The following is a 25,875-nucleotide window of genomic DNA, read 5'->3' as shown; positions in this document are numbered from 1 at the left end:
TATTAGTACTTCTCTTGCATAATTGATTGATCTATTTGTTTCTTCCAATTAAATAAAAAAGATAACAACAAGAGGAAAAGTTTGTCATGCTTCACACCTGGAAATGGACTCAAAATGGATCTTTGAATTTAACCAAAATTTTGTAGTTAAAAGTCAATACGTTGAATCAATCTATGATTCTGCTGCCTGGACGTTGTCAACATTAGACACATATGATAAAATCTGCAATTTTTTTTTTTTTTTTGAGAAACTGAAGAACTGACATTTGTTGCAGTAAAGATTTTGTGAAAGCTATTGTTCTCTTAGGATTTCAAAGATCTAAAAATATGATCAATCTAGTGGTCCCTTTGGAGAATTCTCAAGATGGTTTGGTTGGCTGGTAGAATTTAATTCTGCACTGTTCTCTGCCCTTTTTTGCACCTCTAATGGTGTCAAAGAATAAATATATCCAGAAGGAAATTTTCTTCATTCTTTTTTCATCTATAAAGAACTCTTACCTTCACTTCCTTGGACAAACTTGGTTACAATTCTGTATCAAGCATTTGTATACTTCTTTGTTTAATTAGACTGAGGGAAATAGATTCTTTTTCTCTCAAATCCTTTGCTAACTTAATATGGAGCCGTGAATTCCACAGAGAAGACAGATTTGGAGGAATCAGAATATTCCACAGATTGGCATAGCTGGATTGTTACAAGAACAAGTCTAAAAATATATACCATTTAACATAACGGGTAAATTTTATATATACTAACAATGTATATATTATCATTGTTAGATTCATGATACATGTGCAAAAGTTGGATTTTAAATTTAAATTTTACGTAGTTGTCATTCATCTAAGATACTGTCAGTGTGAGAAAGATTAATCCTTAACATTAATACGAATTTAGTGGACAAGATTGAAGAACCTAAAGGGAAAGTAAAAGCTTCAAAGTCCACATCAATTCCAGCTAATAATATGCACCAGCCATTCTTCCTTAGATCTGACATGTCTCCGAAGCTCATCTTTTGCTGTTTGATGAGGACAGTGGACCAGCTGTACTTTATATATTATACGATGGCCTTTCCTTTCAGGATTGGTAGAACTTCATTTTCAGGATACATTTACTTCCAGGGCCTCCTTTGTTTTTCCTTTTCCTCCCTTTTCTTCCTTGTTTTAGGTTATACATTCTTCCAATTAATATATCTTTCTCTTGAACTTTTTGAAACATTTTACTACATAATTTAAAACATTCTTTGTCGGTTGAACTTATTCTTCATACCTGCTTTCAATGTTACCGAATACCAACATCCGATAGGACTATATTGCTAGTAGTTGGTGCAGCCCATCAGTCCTCCCTAGACTTGAAATTTGGAAGTAAGACAGCTCCTATTCTTGAAATCAAGTCTGCCCTATTTGTCAAGCAATCTGAATTTTGGTAATCTTTTAAAATCAGCTTTGCCAGTTGTGTGCTCAGCCCCCACCTCTCTCATGTCCCCACTCTCTCAGGCAGTGGCGGAGCCAAGAAAGGTGAGGAGGCTAAGACTTAGGGAGGGGAATCAGTTTAATTGGGACCAACTCCACTTTGCACCTCCAGGCAGCTTGTACTACTTTTTTATTTTGCACCTTAAACCTCAATTTTGGATACTTTACACCTTAATCTCTCCATTTTGGACACTTTGCATCTTAAATTCTTAAATTTGTTCCCTTTAAATTCAATCAGTAACAACATTAGCAAAATTAATGGCACAGAGGATCCAACAAATCATTGATAGTGTGCTCAAAGTAGTGAAAAGGTGTCAAGATATTGTAGGAAAAATAAAATAATATATTGTCATTAATTTATACTATCCTTTATTCCATTAATTTTGCTAATAATATTAGTAATTGGGACCATAAAAAATCAACGACAATGTACTGAAAGTGGGCAAAAAGAGCCAAGATATCATAGTTAGAAGAAATGATACATTGATATTAATTTTCACTATTCTTTAACTCATTAATTTTACAAACATTGTTGTTGATTGAATTTAAATGGGACAAGCTTGAGGATTTAGAGTGCAAAGTATCTAAAATTAAAGTTGAGGGTACAAAGTGAAAAAGCGATACAGATTTGAGTGGTGTAAAGTATAATTTTTTTTTCCCTAACGATAATTGGTGTAAAGTATAATTAGTCCTTTTAATTGATACATTTCAATAAAAAAGGCTAACAAAACAACTTTTAGTTGTCACTAATATTAATATTCAAGTCAAAGTTTCCCTTATTCTCTGTTGATACATGTCAATAAAAAAGGCTAACAAAACCACCTACTTGATGTCTCTTTTTCAACTTTCCTCAAGTCAATTCCCTGTATATAGCTATTGTGATCTTCTTTAATACCCAAATATTAGAAATCTATATTGACTGTTTTTCCTTCCTTTACTTTTAATTTTATGTATCTTAAAAGAGGTTATCAATTATATTGAACACCTTTAAGCAATAAATTGCCAGAGAAGGGCTTTATCATTAACAGAAAAAATATGCACGAGAGGACCTTAATAGAGTAGTAGTAGTAGACTAGTAGTAGTAGTAATAATAATAACAACAACAACAACAACAATAATAATAATAATAATAAAAGGAAGTAATTCTCAATGAGTCTTGGCAAGTGACAATGCCACAGAATAACTTTTAATACGGTGACGTTCATTTTTAAAAATTACTTTGGTATTAAATTTGGAAAAAATTGTTCAAAATGTCTTTCACGTTTTACTAAATGAATTTTTTTGTCCTTCACTTTTTTATGTCTCTTACAAATTCAAATTAGCAAAATTTGATCCCAATCTAATTTTCTGACCATGTTTTATCTTGAAATCACCACATGATACATATGCAGGTCTTTTTTTTTTTATATACAATTCTACACATTTTTTGTATATTCATGATTACCATCTATACATCTCGACTGGAAAAAAGAGTCAGAATTGATCGATATCTTTTTTTCCTCTTTTTTATTTTCTAATTAGGATAGGTTAGTCTAAGGAAAAGAAAATTGAGTTTTATTTATGGATATGCATTTTTTCTCTCCTATTATCCTTTACAAATGAAACAACTGCAATAGATTTTCTATTCCACTCCCTATTGCACTCTCTATCCGACTCTTTATTATATTGCTATTTCTCCTCTATAAACATCATATTTTAATTCTTTTTATTTTCTCAAGATGCAATAACTATTAATTGAATAAAGATAAATACAATATTCTCAAAAATAATATATAATAGAAAATAAAAAATATAGCAAAAAATTAGTGAAATAAATTTTATTTTTATGCATTTTGAATTTTTGAGTTCTTTAAATTTTGTATATTTCTCAATCAATAGTTAACAATCTTAAGAAAATGAAAAAGAACTAAAATATTATATTTATAGAAGAAAAATAGTAAAATAATAAAAAGTGAAACAAAGAATGACGCAGTCACGCAGGAGGTGTGACAGAAGATCCGTTGCGCGAATTAAGCTAGAAAATCCGCAGCTTTGATGTATTTATGACATATAGCTTTGCAATTTTCGGATTATCACGTTTTTCAATTTCTGATTGACTTCGTTTTTACTTTTTTTTTGCTTGAACCTAGTCCCCTGTCCCTAATCATGATTAGTAATTAAGATCAGATGAGAATAAGCTAAACGCTTCTTCATTTTTTTTTTGTCAAAAAAAAATTTTTTGACCCGAAAAAAAAACCCAACCTTCAAAATTTTGAAATGACCAAATAACCCTTCTGCAATTTGCCTCCCGCGCTCTTCTTCCGCTGGGTTTTGCCTGTGTACACAATCACACACTGACACCGCAAAACCTCCTACCATATCGAACTGCTCCTCTGTAAACTGAAGTTGGAAGATGGAATCTAAACCCTCAAGTTCGCCGCCAAATTTCATCGATCAGCAAGTGGTGAGTTGTCTTTTCTACTCTTTAATATTTTTTTGTACAATTATTGTGTATACAATTTTTCAGTTAAATATCGCAAATTTTTAATTTCCTTGTTTTTGTTGGGGTGGTCTAAGGTTCCTGGAGATGTGGTTTTGGATCTTTCAACAATGACTAATCAAACAATTAAGCTCGGCAGCGGCCTCCGTCAGGTTTTTTGTTTCACTAGGGTTTTTCTTTACCCCTCTCAATTATGTTGATTGAATTTTTGGATTTTTAATGTCAATTCTTTTCTGCCTAATTTATTGTGGTTTAATTTCGATTTTGATTAATTTATTTAATTGCGAAATTATTGAAAATCTAGTAATCAGTCAAAAGAACCCGCAATATTAGAAGAAGGAAAGGAAAAGATAAGAAATTGACCCAAAAAAAAATCTGATCCTGTTTTGTTCAGTTTTGCATTATATTCTTTCAAGCTAATTGTATTTTTTTTTTTTTGGCAATCATGATATGCTAAAATATTTGGTTTTTTTGCCTATTCATGGGCAAGCTGAATTTAAGGTTTCCAGAAGCTCGAAAAGTGTCTTTTGTCTTTGCCGTTGTTGTCTTGTTCATTAAATTTTAAATTTTTCAAGAAGTAGATTAAATCAACTTCAACTCTATTTAAAACCGTCGTGGCCTGAGCCCAAAATTCTAAGTGAAGATGCGGAAAGAGAATGAAAATGAGAACTTAAGCTGCATTGCTATCATTTTCAGGATGGTGATGCTATATCAGCCATAAAAGCGGGAGTGCTCAGGTTTGCAAAGCCAAATAAGTATTGGGTTGAAAGCTCTCAGAAAAGGGTAAGTTTTGTGCTTAAATTTCTCAGATATGAGCTTGCTGAGAAAGGCTGATGTTGTGGACTTTATTTCAATAGATGAATACTTTTTATTATGTGCAAAGTGGCTAGTTAAAGTGTTTTCAATTAGGAGAATTTTTGCTCTTCTTTTATGAGTTGTGGGAGAATTTGTTTCAAATCATTAAAACATTTTAAACATGATAATCCTGGCCACCATATCTTAGCATATGTCCTTGTATTTCCTGAAACTACATTTTTCTTTATTTACAGAATAAGGTTTATGTGGGTCTAATATCTAAGAGTTTGAGAATACTCAAATTCTACATAGATATATATATGCGTATTATGCCTAATATCATTGTAGCAAGACTGAGTAGCCTGTTGGTCCATCACATTAATGGCATTTACAATGATCTTGTTGAAGGTGAATGTTGGCCCCTGAGTGGAGTATTGAATTGTTGATGCTAAGTTGTGATCTAATAAAGCCACTTAGGACTCAGATTTCTGAAGTAAAATCTTCATTAGAAGAGAATATAGTAACATAAAGGCTGTGCTTTTTTGTTTTCGGTGATCACTGCATGGCTATGACACAGTTTCAGCATATATACCTCCTGGTTTTATTTGTTAGATAAAGGATTACTAGATGGAGGGGGTGGGCGGAACATCCTATGCAGTTATAATATGGGCCTCGAGTTCTACACTAGTAATCGTTTAGAGCACTGTTTATCATATTTTGACTTGCATCTGATTTGTCTAGTAGCAGAAAGTTTGATATCACTTGTAAAGTAGGTGACTTTAATGTTCCATATGGATAACTTATACATGTTTCTTTCCCAAATTTCCAGATAGCCCTTTGGAATTATCTATACCTAATTGAATATGGTAGGCATGGACATAACACTTTAACCTTTTTTTATTATGTGTGGTGAAGATGGACTTAATTGCAGTATGTGCATGTGTATTGGTTTCCCGGGAACATCTGGGCTGCCGCGTTCTTAACTGCCCTGTTGCCCCGGGTTTTTTGTCATATAAAAGAAGACTAGGCAAGGTTTTCAAACTCTCAAGAAATAAACTTGTTTGGGTACTTGAAATATTAAGTTTTGAACTGACACGAAAATGTTCTTGTTAACTTTATGCATGTATGTTTCTTTACATATCTTATTTTGTGTACAAACTATCTAGGGATGTCTTCATTGATACCTATAATCTAAGTGTATTATGTTCCGTCAAAGTGGATATTTGATGGGAAAAGGGGGGGGGGGGTGAGTTGACTGCATAATTTGGAAACTTCAAAGCCTAATGCTGCAAAGGAATCGGTAAGAGTAGGTCCAGTGATTTGCTTTTGTATCTGTACCATCAGATTACAAGCCAGTCTGAATGGATACCAAGGATCTATATGATAACTATACAGGTTTAAGGCAAGGGATTCCTCTCTTCCCTTTTTATCCATTATATTGATGGAAGTATTATGCAACATAGTGCAAAAGTTGAGTAACTGGGAAGGATTGAGGGCTTCATGGTGGCAAAGAATATGGAAGGGTGATGTTATGCATCATTGCAATCCCTTTCTCTTCTTTATAAGTGTGTTCTGGTTCATAATGCACTATGATAATGGTTACATTTAGTGAAGATGATATGTCTAATGTCTTAGCTGATAATTGGGTTCTTAAGTTGGGAAACTAGCTACATGTCTGGTGTCAGAGTTTGATGTCTCTAGTTTTACCCCAATGGCTATGTGGTTATGTAGTTGAATCCTTCCCACTGAAAAAGTAATCGCTAATGAACTCAATGTTCTTAGTGTTTCTTTTTTCTTTTTCTATCCACTTTTCGTACTTGCCTCTTTATTTTCTAAATGATATCTACAAGTGCTTGGTATGAGATTTTCAGCTGATAATTTATTTGTAGAATACAAATACTAAAGGATGGCGCTCTTGAATCTTTAACTTTCCATGTCATTTTACTGTTACCAAGACAGGATATGATGTTCAGTTTAAGAATATGATGTTCAGTTTAAGAAACTGTTTGCTTTTAGATTCTTGTCTAAGAAAACTTTCTTCTGTATCATAAAAACATTTTGAATTTCATTTGAGCACTCTTTTTTGCAGTATGTACCTTGCGCTGGAGATACAGTTCTTGGGATTGTGGTAGATTCTAGATCAGATGTAAGCACTCCATATTTCTTTTGTTTGGCTTTCATTAAGCCTGCATTTATCTTGTCAGTGAAATTTACTCTTTCCTCTCTTCCCTAAACTTGTTGTAGAAGTTTTGTTTTATGAGAAAATATGCTAATGAGCCAAAACACATCCAGTTTTAGGTTCATAATCATCAGGCAATTTTGTTTAGCCTTCAGATTTTTGGCATACATGCATATGCATATAGGTCCCTTTATTTGGACTGTTCTCTTTTTCTCAAGGGGGAACCAAATGACAAAAAAAGAGGAATGTAAACTTCATTCTTCAATAGAAGAAATGAGTTTGAACATTAAGTAGGTATTCCTTCCCATTAATTCTGCTGAAATGAAAAATATATGTGCTGAGGAATTGAATAGAAGGCTTTCAACATTGTCCATACAAGAAGTAAATTAGAAATTACAGGTCAAGCATGACAGTGAATTTCAAAAATGCATTCACGTATATTTTGAAATGATTGAGTTTTCCACTTCCAACTCTGCTGAATTTGGAGACTTTTTTTCTCAAAAGTATTTTCTATCCTTACAATGCCACAACAGCCAAATTAGAGTTAATAGGATCACATTACAAAGATAATCCAATAGCCTTCTCTTTTGCTTCTTGTTCTCCAGATTGTTGGGCATGTAACTGTCCTTGCCGTTATGGTCATTCCTTGTAGCATGGCTTTCCACTATACAACAGAAGATCTCTTACTGATTTATTTCCTCTTTCCTGAAAGATTCTTCTCCTGGTTTCCTGCCACATATTATGATCACAATTAGAAAAATTTTGCTTCTACTTGCATCTAGAGAAACAATCTGATAAAATTCTTGCCGTGCCCATATCATTTCTTGAGACCACAACTAGTGAGGTTTGTATATCTATAACATGGTTATGATTCCACAACTTGTATCTACTAAAGAGCAATCATATATGTATACAAACTTTAGATGCATGTATACATTTGATGGCCTCATTGTCACTCGTCCTCTTTAAGCACTTGGTTCTTGACCATAACTGTCATGGCAGAACTTTCTTGTGGACATTAAAGGACCAACTTTGGCATTTTTGCCTGTACTTGCATTTGAAGGTGGAACAAGGAGGAACATACCAAAATTTGAGGTATGATTTTTATTTTATTTTATCTTATTATTTTTTTGGAGTTAAGTGTTGCATTACATATCGAGTTCTTCATTTTCTAGTAATGAAATATCAACTAAGAAGAATAACACTATATTTTTATACATATATGCGTCTTCGAACTTAATAAATTTAAATGCCATAATTAAGTTAAAAACAGCTTTTACTTTTGTCAACATTGGAGGCTGTTTTTCAGACTATTTAGTGTATCGTGAAAAAATCAAAACTCAGACAATTATTTTTGGAATACATTCTCTCTCCTAAGTTGTATGATTGAAATTGGAAAGATGTAATTGTATTTTATATTCTTTCTGCAGAGGAAATTCATAATGTTACCCGCTTGTAAATAATGTTTAATTAATATTTATCCAGCAAAGATGTATTATAATATTTTGGAATTCTTAACCTTTCTTCTTTCTGAAGAAGTTCATTTGGCAAATTATTCACTTTGATGGCGGCCTAGTTTCAATTATGGGTGCATTTTTATATTCTGCTATACACTCCTACTAACATGGTATAGCCGACATATTATTCAGACGAAGGATCAATTTTCTGCTGTTATGTGGAGTGGAAAAGACTAGTTTCCATTTTTCTTTCTTTGTTTCCGTCTTTTCTTCGCGTGGAAGGAGCCTAAAGCATTTTGTACATTGCCACATGTGGTGTATGATTTACATTCAGTAATAGTATAAGTCATATTATACTCCCACATGCTTGGGCCAATTCCTTTCGTCTTTTTTTTATCCTTGGTGATTGCTACGTGTAATATAAAGTGACAACGAGTAAAATATAAGCTTATACTATACTTTTAATTTTAAAATGCTTGCATACACTCATACATGCGTGCATATTAGCACATATTTTTCCAGGTTGCTTAAACTTGCTGTTATTTCCAGGTTGGTACTCTACTTTATGTCCGTGTTGTCAAGGCAAATGTTGGGATGAACCCTGAGCTTTCATGCATGGATGGTTTGTAGAAACTAATAGCCATAATTGTGGCACATTTAATTTTTGTGACTTTGCTGAACTGATTATTTCTCCTGATAATTTTCAATACAAAATGGCTTTTTCCTTGATTTTTTTTTTGTTTTATGTTTTGAATTTGTAGCTAGTGGAAAGGCTGCTGAATTTGGCCGTCTCAAAGATGGTTATATGTTTGAATCATCAACTGGCTTATCAAGAATGTAAGATGTTGTCCTCCTCTACTAGAATTAGGGGATGTTATCATTGGGATTTTGAATAAGGCACTTTTTATTTTTATTTTTATTTTTATTCTCACATATAGAAAATCTGACATGCAAAATCGACTTCCGTAATGCAGTGTTCCTCTGCAATTTATTGCTTGAATAAATTAGTTGGTGGCTGATTTCTACCTTTACTGCAGGCTGCTCAGTTCTCCAACATGTCCTGTGCTAGAGGCTTTTGGGAAAAACCTCTCCTTTGAGATAGCAGTTGGTTTAAATGGCCGTGTTTGGGTATGTGTCTTATGAATCCGTTTGTTGCATCTTGTTTATCATGATTCTTTTCATCAGTTGTCCATTCATTAATGTCCTCTAACACTCCACGTGTTTCTCTAGGTAAATGCTGAGTCTCCAGCAAATTTAATTCTTGTTGCAAATGCAATTATGAAATCCGAGTCATTGAGTGCAGTGCAGCAGAAAATTCTGGTTGAGAGACTGCTGAAGAGAGTCCAGTGAATAAAGCTCTTCCAAAAGTTTTTAACCATATTTGATGAGGTGTCTTCGATAACCTTTTGGGGAGCTGCACGGTGAGTACTTAGTGAACAAAAGAAGAATTGTTATTCCACCTTTGAGCTTGATAAATGAATGGTCAGCCTGCTATAAATGCTAAGATCTTCGGCGGGCTATATAAATTATGTTCATGCCCTTTGGGCTGAGGGAGGACAATTCTGGTCAAGTTCAATTGAGTTGAATGACAGATTTCCGTTTCTTCTGTCTTTCTCCATCAGAATCTTGTGAGCAGTTGGTGGGCGTTTTGACTGAGAAGCTCAAGGTTGAGCGTGATTTTGCTTCGACAAATTAGTCTTGGTCATATCTAGAAATCTTCTTTAAAACATACATCTAATTTTGGGAGCTGTCATTTGGCTATGTAGAATGAAGTCAGACCACTAGGGAGGTGCCACTTTTGTGGTGTCTTGGTAGCTGATGGTAAAAGCTGTTATATATGAGTTCAGAGAAAAATGTGACTGATTATTATGTGCTGCTGCACATAAAATTGTACTCAAGTCCAAGTTTATCTAATACACTTAACTGGTAATGACCCAATTTCAGACATTATTACTAGTTCTAAATGGCTTCAATTGTGTCTAATTTCATTTTGGGTAATGGAAGTATAGCTTTACCTTTGACGACTATCATGCTCTGGTCTATGGCTATTGAATAACATGATCTTTAAATTATTTAAAGGGGTAATTATCCTTCGGAATTAGTTTTTTTTTTTCTTTTTGTTCACATACTCTTTATCAGCATTATGTAAAGAGCATTTCTTTTAAATATTCCAAGAAGCCATAGAATGATGAGAAGGAAAGCAGAGAGACACAACAGGAGATCATCGCTCTGATACTTCGAAATGTGTGTTGCAGATGCAGTTTGCTATGACTCAGAGACAGAGAAAAGAGGGATGTATTTCAATATTTGTGAACGAAGTTCAATTTTGTGATTGTGGTCTTGCAGATGCAGATTTGTGAAGTAAGAAATGAGCATTAATAAAAGCTAATATAAGTGAACCACTTTTATCTTTAATACCTATCGTTTGTAGGGTGGACCAAACAAGTTCTGGCGGTACACAGAATTAATAACTATTGTTAATGCTAGAATGCTTGACAAAAAATTCCACACTTAAAAAAGTCTATTTTTATGTGCTCTTCAATACATGTTGCATTGGCTGGTCCTTTTATAGTTGGACCTTAATTAATATTTTTTTCATGAAAAATTACTTCTATAGAAAGCCTATTTTTGGGGTTTGGTCCCTAAACAACAAAACATGAAAATTATTTAGGAAGAGAAATATGAGGACTGGTCCATAAGCTAACCTCTTTTTCACTTTACTTTTTTTCCTGAACAAGCGTACCTCTAGGTGCAATTCCTTCCCCACCTTCAAACTTTAGGTTTAGCTGAAAAAACCAAGACCTAGTCGAGGATTGTCACCCCAAACCAGTTCAATTCATTGATAGGACTAAAATATTCATCACTTCTTGAGCTAGGCCTTAATTGTATAGACTTTTGGCTCTCTAATGTTTCATTCATGTTCAATATATATATAAACCAAGTGGTTAGGAAAGGACTCTTAGAATTCTCTGCGCTATTAAGTTTAGGGTTTGAATCTTGTACCTGACAGTTGGAGGTCAAAAGATATGGAAGGGGTGAGAGGGTAAAACAAAAAGGAAAAAAAAAAATCAATACACAAAGAAGAAGCAATGGCAATTTTATGTTGCCATTTGCCACAGAAGCATAAAGTTTCTTCAAGTGTTTAAGATGGACTCAGGAGGTGGTAGAAGTGCTTCCAAGAGCAATGATAATGACGATCAAATATCACCATTAAATACCTGCCACCATCCCGACCACCACCCCCTCGAGAAGAACAGGAAAAGCACCAACAACCACTGGGAATATCATCTCCTCATGTCCTGTAAAAGTATCATTAGAATTTCTCTGATGTACATTGCTGCAGCTGTGGCATGCTTTGTTCTCTACAGTTCTGCTCATAGTAATCAATGCTTCTCTATCACTTGGCCGAATCCATTGTCAAGTCTGTCTCAGGGCTCTGAAAAAACAAACCAACCTTCTTTGGATTTAGAGCTTGGAAATTCTTCTGACTCACCTGATGAATTCTTACAACAAAATGGATCTGAGATAGCTAATAGGACAAGTAGTATGTCAGATTTATCTTCTCCAAGGAACACTACCCAAGAAACCCTACCTTCACTGGTAAGTCAACTCGTCCAACCTTATACAAGCAGGAAAAGTACTTAGTATAAACAACCTACCAGCTTATGGTACACTTTATAATCAAGATTCAATCAAACCATACAACATGTAGCATTCTTTTATGTGTTTGGTATCTCAGATAGATGATTTGGTTCAATTTTGATCACTTAATTTGCCGATTGCTGGCAAACCTAGTTTATCTAAGTATATACCTTGTAGCACGCATATACTTGTATAGTTTTTTCAACAATCACATATCTTCATACGCAGATTCAACACTCAAGCATAGTAGTGTTGTATATTCAGCCAATACACACACGTACAAGTGAATTTTATGTGAATGTTTTGTACCCTATTTTGCCTAATTGAACTTAATGATCTTACCTCAAGCTAAAACATTTACAATGCAACTAAACACTATGAGCATATAACTATTCATTATTCACTTGGTGGTTGCCTTAATTGCATGTAAAACTGTAGGTTCAGTTTTATTTTGATTAATTTTTTCCCTGATCCGTAATGCAAATTAATTACGTATTTTTGAATTACTAAGAGATATTCATTTGGATCGCTCATAGTAAAAACTGCTTATTTTATGGAACAACAATTTACTTTCTCATGCAGAAGTTTTCGAATTGTATGTTTCAAGGTCGTATATTCACCTGGCTGTTCATAATTTGTTAATTTTTTTATTTCCACTCGTGTCTTAAAAATTAAGGATAGTCGAAGGTTTTTGGATTAAAATAATATCTAGCTAAACCTAGAAAGGCTTAACAGTGATTTAATAAGTTGTCTTACTTCTAAAAATTCTAAACCAATGAGAGCCACAGTTTTCTATTAACCTGACTAAACTTAACCATTATATTTAACATTTTCATTTATCTCACAATTCAAAATTGTATGTGTTCAAATATTACATGTGTATTACATCCTCTCATGCAAAATGTCTATTCCCTCCTTAAAAAATTAAAAAAAGGAGCCAATTCCGGCAAGCTTGGCCTCCATTACTTAAGGTTCAGTGTGATTTTAGTTAGTTTATGCTCATATAATTGCATTTTTTTCTTTTGTTTTCTTTTTTTTTTTTTTAATTCTAGAGAGTCCTATACAGCAGTGAAAGTCAATAAAGGTACACCCCCAATTAATGATTGCTGCAAGTTATGAAGCATAGTTTACCAAAGCTACCAAAGGTCCACAACAAATTATTTCCAAGTGTTAATTTTAAAAATTTCGTTAGGAAATGTATTTTAAGCAAGAGGATAATGAATGTGATATAGTAGTGGCAAGTTATATGTTCTTGAAAAAAAAAATGTCTCGTAGTTGTGAGCATCTTAGATTTCTTTATTAACTGAAAAATTGGCTTGGAAATAAATTCAGATTTTGATGATTGAGTTACCTAGAAGAATCCAGATTTCTCACTTATACTTCCATCTTTTTAATATTGAGTAAAATCAACTGATAAATGTCGTGATTTGTTGTCTCGTATCCTGTAACATACAATCAAGGATTTTTAACGAATTCTTCTATGGTATAACTTAAACTAGGACCCAACGTGTTATATTAATTAAAAACAAAATTAAATTGAAAAAAATAAATGTAAGGGAAATAGACGTGAGTGTGCATAATATACACCCAAACTTATGTGTTTTAACCAGAGTAAAACATAAACTAATTCCGATTAGAATGCTTAAGGGCATTGATTAGCAAAATCTTAAAGATTAATTATATCTAGCAAAGCCGATTTCTAAGACAATTTGGATCTCATTATTATTTTTTTCATTAAAGGTCAATCAAGATTATGAAGAAAGCAAGTTGGATAAAGTGTTAGACAAAGCAGCCATGGCAAACAAAACTGTCATAATAGCAACACCAAATGCAGCATGGATTTCTCCAAACTCAGTATTTGATCTCTTTCTTGAGAGCTTCAAAATTGGAAATGGAACCCAAAGGCTCTTGTGTCATGTACTAGTAGTAGCTTTAGACCAAAGGCATACTCCCGTTGCAAGGAATTGCACCCCCATTGCAATGCACTTAGCACGGAAGGGGTTGATTTTTCTGGTGAGGCAAATTTTATGACCCCAGATTATTTGAAGATGATGTGGAGGAGGATGGAGTTTTTGCAGATTGTTCTTCGGATGGGATACAGCTTCATCGTCACGGTATTCTCATTTAACTGGACTTTCAAAAACAATCTTTTTTTTCTTAATAGAAATTGAAGTACCTGTTGAGAAGGATTCAATTTACACCTTCTAATCTCAAATTTCGATGCTAATAATACAAGTCATCAATGCATTAAAAGTATGGATTTGAAATAAAGCTGTATGGATTTAATTCGTCTTATATATCATGTATCAGTCAGAGTTGGGTGTGACTTTTGATGCTATTGATCCACAGTAAGAGTTGAAGTTGCACCAAATTTGAGGAAAATAAAAACACATTGGTTTTGGTTTACTATAGTATAGTGATGAGAGTTATATACCAGAAATTTGTGTTCTTTACTTGAAATTACATAAATATTGTGATTTATGGGGTTATTTATGTCATTATTGTTATTTTGCGTAGTTTTAATTAAAGAAACATTGCTATTTTTATTCTTCTTCGGAGAATATACAAGTCTATGCTTGAAAAACCGACTTTAGTCTGTCATTTGCTCTTAGCAAAAGACCAAAAAAAAGGGGTCGTTGCTCTAAAGTTTAAATGAGCTAATATGATTTGATGCGTATTATTTAAGTTATTAGCTGAAATTTTTGTTGGTAATTTTTTCTATTCTTTTCAACAGGATGTCGATATACTGTGGCTTCGAGAGCCATTTTCACATTTTTATAGAGATGCAGATATTCAAGTTTCAAGTGATCACTACGGGGATAACTCTACTGATTCGAACAACATTGCAAATACAGGCTTCTACTATGTTAAATCAAATGAAAAAACTATCAAATTTTACAAGTTTTGGTACAAATCAAAGGGCAGAATTCCAGGTAGGAATGATCAAGACGTGTTTAATGGGATAAGGCGTGATCCTCTCATAAGTAAAATTGGACTCGAGATTGAGTTCTTGGACACAGCTTTCTTTGGTGGATTTTGTAAGCCAAGTAAAGATCTTAATCTTGTTTGCACAATGCATGCAAATTGTTGTGTTGGTTCAGATAAGATTCATGATCTTAGGAATTGAGGATTGGAAGAAATACATGGCATTGCCAATTGAAGAAAGGACAGCCAAGCCACAATCATGGACAGTTCCACGAATTTGTGGTAACTAATTAGTGATCTTTTTTCAAACGAATCTTATGCAGATTTGTTTTTGTGCACTAATTTTTCCTTTTTCGTGCATAAGCCTATCTGTATTTGTATTTTTCCTTGTCAAGAATGAATTGCATTCAGGTTATATTACTATTTGGAATTTTCTTTCCCATCTTTTCAACTAGAAGTCCAAAACTACACAAAGGGAACCACCAAAGGGAGTTCCTTGAATGGGGCAATGGGGCATGCCATATACTTAACGTGTCGTGTCGTTATCGTGTTCGTGTCAAAAAATCTCAATCCTAACCTAACTCATTAGACTTTTATGTTGTATCTTATCGTGTTATAACCAAATCTTGCCAAATCTTCATAAGTTTTCATATGATGCATTATTTTGCCAAATCTACCTACTAATCTATGCTAAAAATAGTCTAGCATTTTAATCACTTATTTTAACCGATTTGATCATATAATTGATTTAATGTTGTTGTTATTAAAACCAATGACAAATTTTTTTTAAAATATATAGTCAACACAAAATTTAAAGATTTCAAAACATTCATAAAATAATAGATGATGAAGCTTTCCAAGCATAATATAAGTTACAATTTGGCCTTATTTGGATTGCTAATATTTTTTGAATTTTTTTTTTAAAATTTTTTGCTAATATTTCTTTTACACATTTTTTAATCACCTTTTATCTCATATATATCACATTTTAAAAAGTGCTACAGTAATTTTTCTCCAAAAACTCTCTAAAAAATGCAATCCAATTAATCAACCTTTTAGAAGCATGATCATATAGTTCCATATATGATAAGATATAAACTTGTGAGTTTTTAAAACTTCTAATTGAAATCTTCAAGCCAAATTTTATTGTTGTTAATTTTTATTACATACTCAAAATGGCTTCGGTAATGTTTAATTATTATCATAAAGCAAGCACTCTATTGGATTAGTGTGTTAACCTGCGAATTAACCTAACTCGCTTATATTCGTGTCACTAACAGGTTAGCACAATAATGACTCACTAAAGTTCGAGTCATGTTAAAACCTGTTATTTTCAAGTCATGTTCAATTAGCATTGTCGTGTCATGCCATGCCAAGCCAAAAATTACCACTCCTAAGTGGCTCCGTGGTCTCGTCGCGCCAGAAACTGTCATGTTGCATTTGTTGATTTAACAAGCTTTGTTTACGTAATTGAATGTAAGTCCTTATTATGCGTGCTAATCTTGCTATCCTAAGTTCTTATTTTGCATGCTAATCTTGGTATCCCTGTGCTGATCAATCTAGGCTTTGTTGTTTACACATCCCGAATTGAAATCACTTGCACTAAATTATCTCAAATCCACAGTATTTTTTCAACTCAAGTTAGTTATGAGTGTCTGCTTTTTCAGGTTTTCTCCTTGGATTGCAATAGGGTAACGTGGTCTGCACATTACTTTTCCCAAGAAAACTTATGTTTCAAATTGTGCTCAGGAACCAAAATGATGCACTTAAATTTGTGGGGATGAAAATGCATCATTTTACATGTGAGATTAAAAAATGACAACCTTAAAATGTGAGGGACGATTTTTTGCTATTTTCTAAATTTAATACATTTTCTTTTTGTATTTGTTAATGGTTTCACTTGTAATAGTAAAGATGGAACGTAAATGTCATACATCCACTTTCCAAAAAAAAAAAAAAAAAAAAATGGAGAAAAGAACATCATATACTCAGCTAAAGGGAGAGTACCCTTTAGCACGAGTCTCTCTTCCTCTTTAATCATTTTGGAAAAAATAAAATAAAATTTCATTCTTGCCTTAACTAACTAATTAAGTGCATGTATTCAATATTATCACTAATTGAGTATTATAACTAATGAATAACTATCTTTTCATGGAAATTTGCTTTAATTATGAAAAACTATATATTACGAACTTAGTTCATACCGCAAACTTGGTTTTTCTTGAATTGCACATGTATAATGTGCATGCCCTTAGCACTTATTGTCTACAAATCAAAAGATTAAGCTCCATCGACAATAACACCTACCAAGATACAGAAAAATATTTTGAGTTTAATCTTGGTACATTATTTCACATTCTGTTCCTAACAGCAAATTCCATCCAAAATTGTCGTGTTACCTACCTACCATTTACTGTGAATGCCAACAAACTTTGCTTCCCTTGAACCAATGTATAATTTGCCTCCAATGTATTCTTGTACAGCATTCACCAGTTGAATATTGTTATATTGCCCTTCAAATTCCTTTATTAGCAGAATTCCACCAGTTGAATTAAATTTGAAACCTAATGGTGTAACAGAAGTTGGTTGATGAACAATTATGTTCACTGCAACCCAAAATTCTCCTGGCTCAGGGGCCTTCTTAATTTTGATTGGATTTCCTGGCAAGTATAATAGAACTTCAACTGTGTTTGCTTTGTTTCCTGTGAGCCAATACTTCATAATTCTTCTATTGCTAAACTCGGAAAATAATACAAATTTGCGATCAACACTAATTACAGGTCCTCCTGGCAAAGAAAAGCCTCTCCTGTTATAGGACTATATTTGAGTAACCTTCCAGTGGAATCAGGAACATGATTCCCGGATGTGATATTTCTGCAAAAAAAAAAAAAAAAAATCAAGCTCCTTTAAGCTTTCCTTTTCAATTCTTTGAGTTCAGATTGACACTGAATAAAATTTGGTGAAACCTAATAATTCCTCCCCCACTAGTGCCTAACCGTATAAACTTTGATTTTTCTTTTCAAACTTCAGAATTGGTCTATTAACTCCACATGCATGTTTCAACAAAAGTTCTACTTAGGTGGCTTTTTCTTGCTAAGAAGTTCTGTACACAATCATCTTTCATATTCCAAAAATCATGAAAAAAATGCATTTTTAGCTTGGCTTATTTTTACAAATTCCATACTTTGGCAGCCAGGGGACCAGAAAACAAATTTAAAAAAAAACCCAGTAATAAATCAACATAAACTATCAAGGACTAAAAGAAATATCCTCAATAGGATTTGGGAACTTTTTTCCAAGAACTAATCACATACCTTATATCAATGGTCTAGCTAGCATCAGTAAAATAGACATCTCCTGTGAATTGATCAACATCAACACCATTCAGGAAGTGAAATGGCACACCCCCAGCACTGTTGGCAATCAGTGTAGCATTTCCACCTTCAGTTCCAACTTTAAAAAGGCCAAGAAATACATCAACAACGCAGAGAAATCCGGTTACAAGGTTGAAGCTAAATCCAAATGGCCTTCCGCAAATAGGCCCCAAATTTGGGTCTGTCGTACCTTCACATAGTTCCCTGGTCCTAAACAAAGGGGAAAAAACTACCTAATGGCAAAAGAAGATACTTAACAAAAGTATCTAACATGTAATTAAGCCTTCTATTTTTAGCCATGCTAAATCCCTGATTATGTTAAATTAAGTACTTGGTGTTTAATGAAATGTTCCCAGCTGATTCATTAATTGTTATCTATTGTCAAAATTAATTGCTTCCTATAAAGTAATCGTTGGCTATAATGTAAGTTGAAGATTCTACTGTCCTTTTGTTATCATACTGTTGGGTTAAATTTACCGTTGGATGGTAAATTAAGTTTTTTGAACTCTTAAATTGTAACAATTTCAATTATTTAAATTTTGAACAATTATCATCGTTGAGGGATAGAAATTAAAAGAATAATTCCCTAAAAGGACAATAAAATATGTCTAACATTTTAAGTTACTAAACTATATTAGAGGCCCTCTATACTACTTTAGCATGATTGAAAAGTCGACTAATTATGTAGTCCCTACAATTCCATGGTGATATAAATTTGGAGGGGAAGAAACAATACCTGTTTCGTGAAGTATAAGCAAAAAACACAACCGATATTTGGACCTTTGTACTTGAGAATAGTGCCATCAAGTACACCAACATAAGGTCCTTGATAAAATCGATCTAAGGCAACCGACTCAGGGCCTGTAGATCCAGGAGGAAGATTGAGTTGGGTAAACTTTGAATATGGATCTATGGGTAACAAATGAGGAAGAAAAGCCACAGAGAAAAAAATGGAAAGTATAGCCATTGTTATGCAACTCAACAAATTTTGTACTTGATAGGGCATGTCACACCTACTTGTAACAGAGGCTTTTATAGGCAAAATCCTACTGGCTATTATCCACTTCCTTCCCATCCCCTGCCCCTCCTTTCCCCAGCCTATGCAGTAAGGATGGCTGGGACTCTTAATTTCTGGTCTTATTATTGAGTAAAATGAGGAATTACATGTCAAACTAATACTGCCCAAACGTTATCTTTTACTCTGGTAGTTTGGTCCAACAAAAGATTTTTGCACTTCAAGTCTAATCTTCTGCTAATCGAGACTGGTGCAGTTGCAACCGCGGCATGCTCTATGTGGTTGCCCATCCTTCCGACCCACATCTAAGGGGCCGCTTGGATTAGGAGTTTTCGTACTTGAAATTACAATAATTTTAATACTGCACGCTTTGTTCAATGCAATGAGAATTGAAATATTAGACTTATGACTTAAAATTTGTCCATTCATGATTCCCGACCAAATTGGAAGGAATTGACTAAAACCCTCATTAGTGGGCCCTCTAAGAATTATTCCATTTCCCTTTCCAATTCCAAAGCAAGAACCAAGCCCCCTAAGTATTTATGCTCAGTAAACAATGGTGTCATACATTTGAGTGGCACATTGCCATGCCCATATTCCTTGCTCCGAGTTTATTATATTGACAAATTGAAGTTATTTTTGTGTCTCCATTTCGTATTGGTAAATGATATTAGCACTTCAAAAAAGACAAAAAAAAAGCTCCAAGTATTCTACCTTTTTTCATTATTATTGAAAATAACATAACACTCATAACGTAAACTTTCTAACAATTTAAATGTCAAAATTATCCTCAAAATATAGTTTAATAATCATTTTGCGCTACTTTTATGGAGACTTCTACACTATTAGCTACAAAGTTTTTTTTTTTTTTTTTTTAAATAACTCCAGTATTTTTTAAAGTTGTAAAAATTCACCAAAAAATAATGAACAATCCCAAAAATAATAAACAACTCAAAAATAAAAAATTAGTACTTTATTCATAGATAACCAAATAAGCGATCATTGCTGTTAGGAATTTCCTCTATCATTAGTTATACAACAATCTAAAATTAACTTCAGAGTAGGGAAAGCTAAGTGATTTCAAGAAACAAACTAGAGAAAGTTACTAATATATATGTATTGAGGGGCAATTTTTTCCCTAAACAATTTTGTAAGTTTTTGTGTCATGTTATTAAGCCAAAAAAAAAAAAGATGTACTTGAAATATTTTTGATAGGGTGCGTAATTGCTTTTAAATTTATGAATATTTTCCCTTGGTTTTGGCCAAATTATTGTAATAATTGATGGATTCTACTTATATTTGGCAACCGATACTAATTTCAAGAATATGGCAAGAAAAAGAATGAAAAGTGATTTAATAAAGACTCTTAACCTATTTCGCGTGGCCGCACCTAAAGCTAACCTTCAAGTCCGGAGAGATGGGACTCGCGTGCATGGTAATTTCCAGTTCAAGTTGAAGACTAAAGAAGCATGTTTCCAAATTGTATTGGAAACGATTTAGATTGTCTTTTGTCAATTTAGGAAATCTTTCTTTTATAGGAAATTAGAAGTATTAGTAGTAGTAGTACTAGTTTGGAAAAGTAGTAACGTGAGGAGGAGGAGGGACTTTGCTTTTGCTTTTCGTGACTTTAAAGTTCGAGAGAGGATATACTAGTCGAGACTAAAAATAGAGAGCTTTTCTCTACGACTTTTCTTTTCTTCAGTTTTTTTTTCTTTTGTCCAATGCTCATGCGATTTCCTTCAATGAAATTGCTTGGTTTGTTCTTAATGGAGAGCAACTAAATTCTTTTTCTAGTCAAGGGTCAACTTGAAAATGCGGTTTCAAATATCTATAAGATCGAATTGATTTTCAATTATTTCTTTTAATTTATTGTTATTCGTACGTTTTCTGGTTTAATTTCTTATAATTATTTTTTACCTGTTTGGAACCTGAGTTTTTGACCAAGTTTTTTAGCTACTAGTTTTTTAACAACTTTAGTTACAGGAACCCAAAAAAACTTATCAAATTTTTTAACCTACACACTTCAAAATACACAAAAAACTTCCTCTTTTCTTCTTCTTTCTCCCCCACCCCGATCCACCACACCTTCATCGCCGGCCACCACCTCCGCCGCTTCTTTCGGAGCCGGTCAACTATTCTGGCGCCGGCCTCCTTTTTTTTTTCCCTTTCTCCCTCTCCCTCTTCCCCTCCCCCTCCCTCTTGACCGATCTGCAACCCCTCTTTTGGTTTTTTTTCTTTTTTTCTCTCCCTCCCTCTCCCCCTCTCCTCCCCTCCCCTCCCCGGCGGCCCTCCCCCTTCCCCAGCTGCAATCTGGTCGCGCGACTAGATCGCAGCCAGTCGCGGTACCAGACCACATCTGCGATCTGGTCACACGACCACATTGGGCAAAGGGGGAGGGGGAAGGGGAGGAGAGTAGGAAAGGGGAGAAGGGAGGGGAGAGGGAGATGGAGAAGAGGGGGAGAGAAAAAGCAAAAAAAAAAAAAAAAGAAAGAAAAAACCATGGCTGTGTAGCTTCCCTGGCTTCGGGAGGGTGAAGGGGAGTAGAGGGAGAGAGGGGAGCAGAGAGGGGGAGAGGGAGAGGGAGAGGGAGAAGAAGGGAAGAGAAAAAGAAAAAAAATTTGGCTTCACCATGGTTGCTGGTTCTTCAAAGCTGGAGGCAAAGGTGGCGGCGGAAGGAAGAAAAAGAAGAAGAAGAAGAAGAAGAGAGGAAAAAGAAAAGGAAAGAAAGAAAAAGAAAAAGAAAGAGAAAAAGAAAAACTTAAAGCAATTTTGAAGTGTCTGCTGGTTCTTCAATGTCGGAGCAGAGGTGGCGGGGGAGGGAAGGGGGAGGGGGAAGGAAGAAAAAGAAGAAGAAGAGAGGAAAGAAAAGAAAAAGGACAGAAAGAAAAAGAAAAAGAAAGAGAAAGAGAAAAAAAAGAAAAAAAAAGGAAGAAAAAGTTTTTTATCTTAAAATTTTTTTTCAAAAATTTCTACAGTGCACTACAGTAAAGTTTTAAACAAACTTCCAAAAAACTCAGGTTCCAAACGGGGCCTTTGTTATTTGAATATCACGGACCCGATATTTGAATTAACCTAATAATCTACTGTCATATTAATCAATTAAATCCATAATTATTTGATTAGTTGATATTAGTGGCGACTAGCATGATTGGTCTCATGTTGAAGAAACGTATGATTTAATTTAAACAAACCTTTGTAGTGTGTTTCTTAGTTTGGGTTGAATTTTTCTAATTTTTAATGCAATCGCGAATTAAATCTTACGATCGTACTTAGGGTTATTTCTTGGTTAGGGAAATAGTTAACAGTCGTATCTTGATTATAGATAAAGTAAAGAAAAGTTAGCTATCAAAACTTATTGATGCTCTAACCAATCTATTAAGGAATAATTAAATTATTCTTGCATCGATGATTAGTTGTGTGGACCAAATAATACACTTTTAGCTAGAGTCGTATCTTCTGTTGACTTAATTCCTATTTAATTTTGTGAATTGTTCTTCTCAATTAGTTAATTAGTTGTTCTTAAATTCACCGAAAATCCCCCCATGACTTTTACTCTAAAAAGAGACAACTTTTCCATAGTCCCTATGAAGACGACCCAATTCATTACTATACGCAAATTTTCATTTTTCTTGAATAGGTTTTTATTATTGCATAGATTTGACATCTATCAATTTTTTTTTTGAAGTGCTAGTATTATTTGCCCTCTTTTTTCTCTTTCATTATTATATTTTTGCAATAGAGGTGTGTTTGCAGAAGTTGTTCTCGTGGTCCACTTGCAATATATGGTGTAGGATAGGTGGCTAATACTATAGCAAATATAGCTGTAATTTGTTATGGCTTGAAAAGATCCATCGGAAGAACTGGTTTGCAACAATGCTGAAAGTATAAATAGAGGTTTCAATTGCACGAGAATGTTGCCCAAATTTCTTATCACAAAAGACCCAAAAAGGAAAACAATTTAATCTATAGAAAATAAAAAACCAACTTAATCTATCCTCAAATGTACTGATGGGAAAGAGTCTTTTTTTTTCTTTTTTAATATCGTCACAAAAGTTCTGTGTAAATTTTTTTTTTTTAAAAAAGCTTAATCCTATCGACTACTAAGTTGTAGCGCTTCTCTGGCCTAAAGTTTGGGAGTAAATGGTTAGGGTTGAATGGGCGTTCTCAATAGCACCTAGAACGGTAGACAATAACGAACACTTAGATTAAGCAGCAGTGATATGGCACGAATTGGACAAATCTGCATCAAACAATCCCACAAAGAGTAATTATGCATTTATTCATAATTTTAGTGTTATATGTTGAAAAAGTTTCAAACAAAATTTCTACAATTAAACCTTAACAAGTTGCTACTCAAAAAGTGGTAAAAGAAAGCATTTGGATCTACAAATTCAGTTTTGAGTTTGAATTGGTTCTCTCTATTAGAAGTCTTTTCATCTTGTACTGCCATTATAATGGAAATCTGCCCTAACAAATGAACGAAGGTTTTATTATAAATCCATAGATTTGTTAAGGTGTTATCATATGATTTGAGAAATCATTGGTAGGAATAAAAGTAAAAAGTAAAGATAGAAAAAGCACATGTGGATGACATAATACTTGATCCATTTACTAAAACTTATGTTAAAAGAAACATGATAGCCATGTGAGCTCATTTGGTCTTAAACTTATTTAAAGAATGTATATAAACTGGGAAGAGGGTGCCAAAGCATGGTCGTCCTCCATGTCTTGCTGACGTGCGGGTTGTGAAAGTGGCCCATGAGCTGGAAATTTCTGCATCTTTTGTTCTTGGAACCACAAAAGGCATCAAATGTCTTTTGTCCTTGGAACCCAACAGTACTGTATTTATTGCGTCCTTGCTAGCAACCTTATAAGAAAGGCAGCGTGTTTTTTATTGAGCTGTTAAAATTGGGATGGTGATGATTAGCTTCCTATTAAAAGCAGATAATAGGATGCTAGAACCTGAATGACTTATCGGCACTTGCTTCCTATTTGAGCAAATTTCAGCTTGAATTACTCCTGCTGTGGGATCAATTAGTTATAAATTATTAGTTAAATAAATTAGAGTGTCCAATAGGAACATTGAATTTTGACTTAATTACTAACACTGCCCAATAATAAATATATATCTTCGAGTAGGCGGACGGCTATACATTCGTTCGCTATGCTGGCCTCGAGCGTCTTAATGGTTCCTCGGATTTGAAACGCACAGGCACTCTTTGCGGCTTTTCATGAAGCTTCTCGGCCCAGCTTTTCATGAATGAAGGTGGAAAGTAGCTTTTTAGTCATTCTTCATGCAGACGTCTGGACTTATATTCCTCTCCTGCAGCTTATTTTGCACCTGCTGCTCGGCCTTCGGCCCTTCGCTGGTTTTGTTGCATTTTTTGGGCTCTTACTATTACCATCGATATACTCCTTGTTGCTATTAGCTAGAAGAGGTGTTCATCCTGTTTCTACTTTAGAGTTCTTTTTTTATCAGATTATATTTCTTGTTTCATGCCTATCCAGGTTCTAACCTTAATGAGGCTGTTATTCTATCAATATGCATTCAGTTTGACTTGTTTACTGATTAACATTTTTCGTTAGTAAGATTAGTACCTGTCACTATATTGCTTTTCCATGGTGAGTGCTGTTTAGATAGTTTACGTTAGTCGGTTGTCAACTGCTTAGCTGGTTATGTAGTGTGCGTTGCCTTTGTTAGCTCGTTACTTGTTTTTTTTCTTTCTCTTTGGCACCATCGTTTTATATGCTGATGTTTTTTAAGTTACTGCTATTCCTCCTATCTGTATGTGTTTAGTTTTATATTTTGTTTGCTCATTGCATATGTCATTGTTCCTAGGACTATTCTTTGTTATTTCTTTCTGCTGGGTTTCGCTTCTTAGAGAAAATGTCATGTTTTTTGTTCGCTGAAGCTCGCTTTTATAGATGAGTCACTGCTGTTTTGTATTATTTATGCCATTTGCTGCGAGTTGAGTTGTGAAAACATATCCTAGACAAAGTTACTTTGCCGAGCCTACCAAAGTTACTCTAAATGGTCATGGACTAGCATCTTTACCAGGTTCTGTATCCAATGCACCAAATATTTCTGAGGCTCTCATTGGATTGACTGGCGTTCCAACGCTATCTGCTAATGCAGGTATGACTGCTTCCTTTTTTTTCGCTGCCATTTAAGTGGTGGCTTCTTTCGTCTTGTCAAGTTGGTCGCTGTCAGTCGTCCTTCTATCACTGCTTATGGCCTGCTTCTTTTACTTTCTTGTGCTTGCTTAATTTATGGTTTCACCTAATTGCTGCTACCGCTAATGTCCGATGCTTCAATTTTCTACAAGGTAAATGTAAAAATAGTAGCAGAAGAACTCTTTCTCGGTTGGACAGGATTGCAGAAAAAGTTTTGGCCCTGCCTTATACTCTGCCCTGTCAGTATTGCGGAGCACAGCAATTCCATATGGAACCTCCTAACTTTTGCTTTCGGGAGGAAGAGTTAGCCTTGTGAGCTCATCGATGCCTTATGATCTTCGGCGCTTGTTCACTGGAGAAGATGAGGAG

At 34.1% G+C, this 25,875-nt stretch overlaps 2 protein-coding genes and 1 pseudogene across 2 annotated transcripts; 2 read left to right on the top strand and 1 right to left on the bottom strand.

Moving 5' to 3' along the window:
- The first annotated feature begins 3,770 nt into the window (after nucleotides 1–3,770).
- LOC113768126 (putative exosome complex component rrp40) lies at nucleotides 3,771–10,340 on the top strand. The gene is made up of 9 exons (XM_027312370.1): nucleotides 3,771–3,909; nucleotides 4,023–4,097; nucleotides 4,642–4,728; nucleotides 6,830–6,886; nucleotides 7,922–8,014; nucleotides 8,926–8,998; nucleotides 9,138–9,213; nucleotides 9,414–9,504; nucleotides 9,607–10,340. The coding sequence occupies exons 1-9, from the start codon at nucleotides 3,859–3,861 to the stop codon at nucleotides 9,724–9,726; spliced, it is 723 nt and encodes a 240-aa protein (XP_027168171.1). The 5' UTR covers nucleotides 3,771–3,858; the 3' UTR covers nucleotides 9,727–10,340.
- Nucleotides 10,341–11,523: 1,183 nt separating this feature from the next.
- LOC113769090 lies at nucleotides 11,524–15,233 on the top strand (annotated as a pseudogene).
- A 3,038-nt stretch (nucleotides 15,234–18,271) lies between these two features.
- Nucleotides 18,272–25,499, bottom strand: LOC113769089 (strictosidine synthase-like). Its single transcript, XM_027313570.1, has 3 exons — nucleotides 25,388–25,499; nucleotides 19,054–19,226; nucleotides 18,272–18,550 (listed from the first exon to the last, which is right to left on the bottom strand). The coding sequence occupies exons 1-3, from the start codon at nucleotides 25,497–25,499 to the stop codon at nucleotides 18,272–18,274; spliced, it is 564 nt and encodes a 187-aa protein (XP_027169371.1).
- Nucleotides 25,500–25,875: the final 376 nt, after the last annotated feature.

The sequence above is a fragment of the Coffea eugenioides genome, chromosome 4 (assembly GCF_003713205.1).
Source record: "Coffea eugenioides isolate CCC68of chromosome 4, Ceug_1.0, whole genome shotgun sequence".
Taxonomy (NCBI): Eukaryota; Viridiplantae; Streptophyta; class Magnoliopsida; order Gentianales; family Rubiaceae; genus Coffea; species Coffea eugenioides.
The sequence above is the reverse complement of the archived record's forward strand: the minus strand, read 5'-3'. Positions and strand labels throughout refer to the sequence as shown.

Bases quoted from the DNA above. Each gene is read 5' to 3' on its own strand.
- LOC113768126 (XM_027312370.1), top strand. From the start codon at position 3,859: ATGGAATCTAAACCCTCAAGTTCGCCGCCAAATTTCATCGATCAGCAA. The intron at 6,887-7,921 runs GTAAGCACTCCA...CTGTCATGGCAG, and splicing joins TGGTAGATTCTAGATCAGAT to AACTTTCTTGTGGACATTAA. The intron at 8,015-8,925 runs GTATGATTTTTA...TGTTATTTCCAG, and splicing joins GGAACATACCAAAATTTGAG to GTTGGTACTCTACTTTATGT.
- LOC113769089 (XM_027313570.1), bottom strand. From the start codon at position 25,499: ATGGCAGCGAAAAAAAAGGAAGCAGTCATACCTGCATTAGCAGATAGC. The intron at 19,227-25,387 runs GTAAAGATGCTA...TGTTACCCATAG, and splicing joins TGCATTGGATACAGAACCTG to ATCCATATTCAAAGTTTACC. The intron at 18,551-19,053 runs GTATTGTTTCTT...TTTTGCCATTAG, and splicing joins GCTTATACTTCACGAAACAG to GTAGTTTTTTCCCCTTTGTT.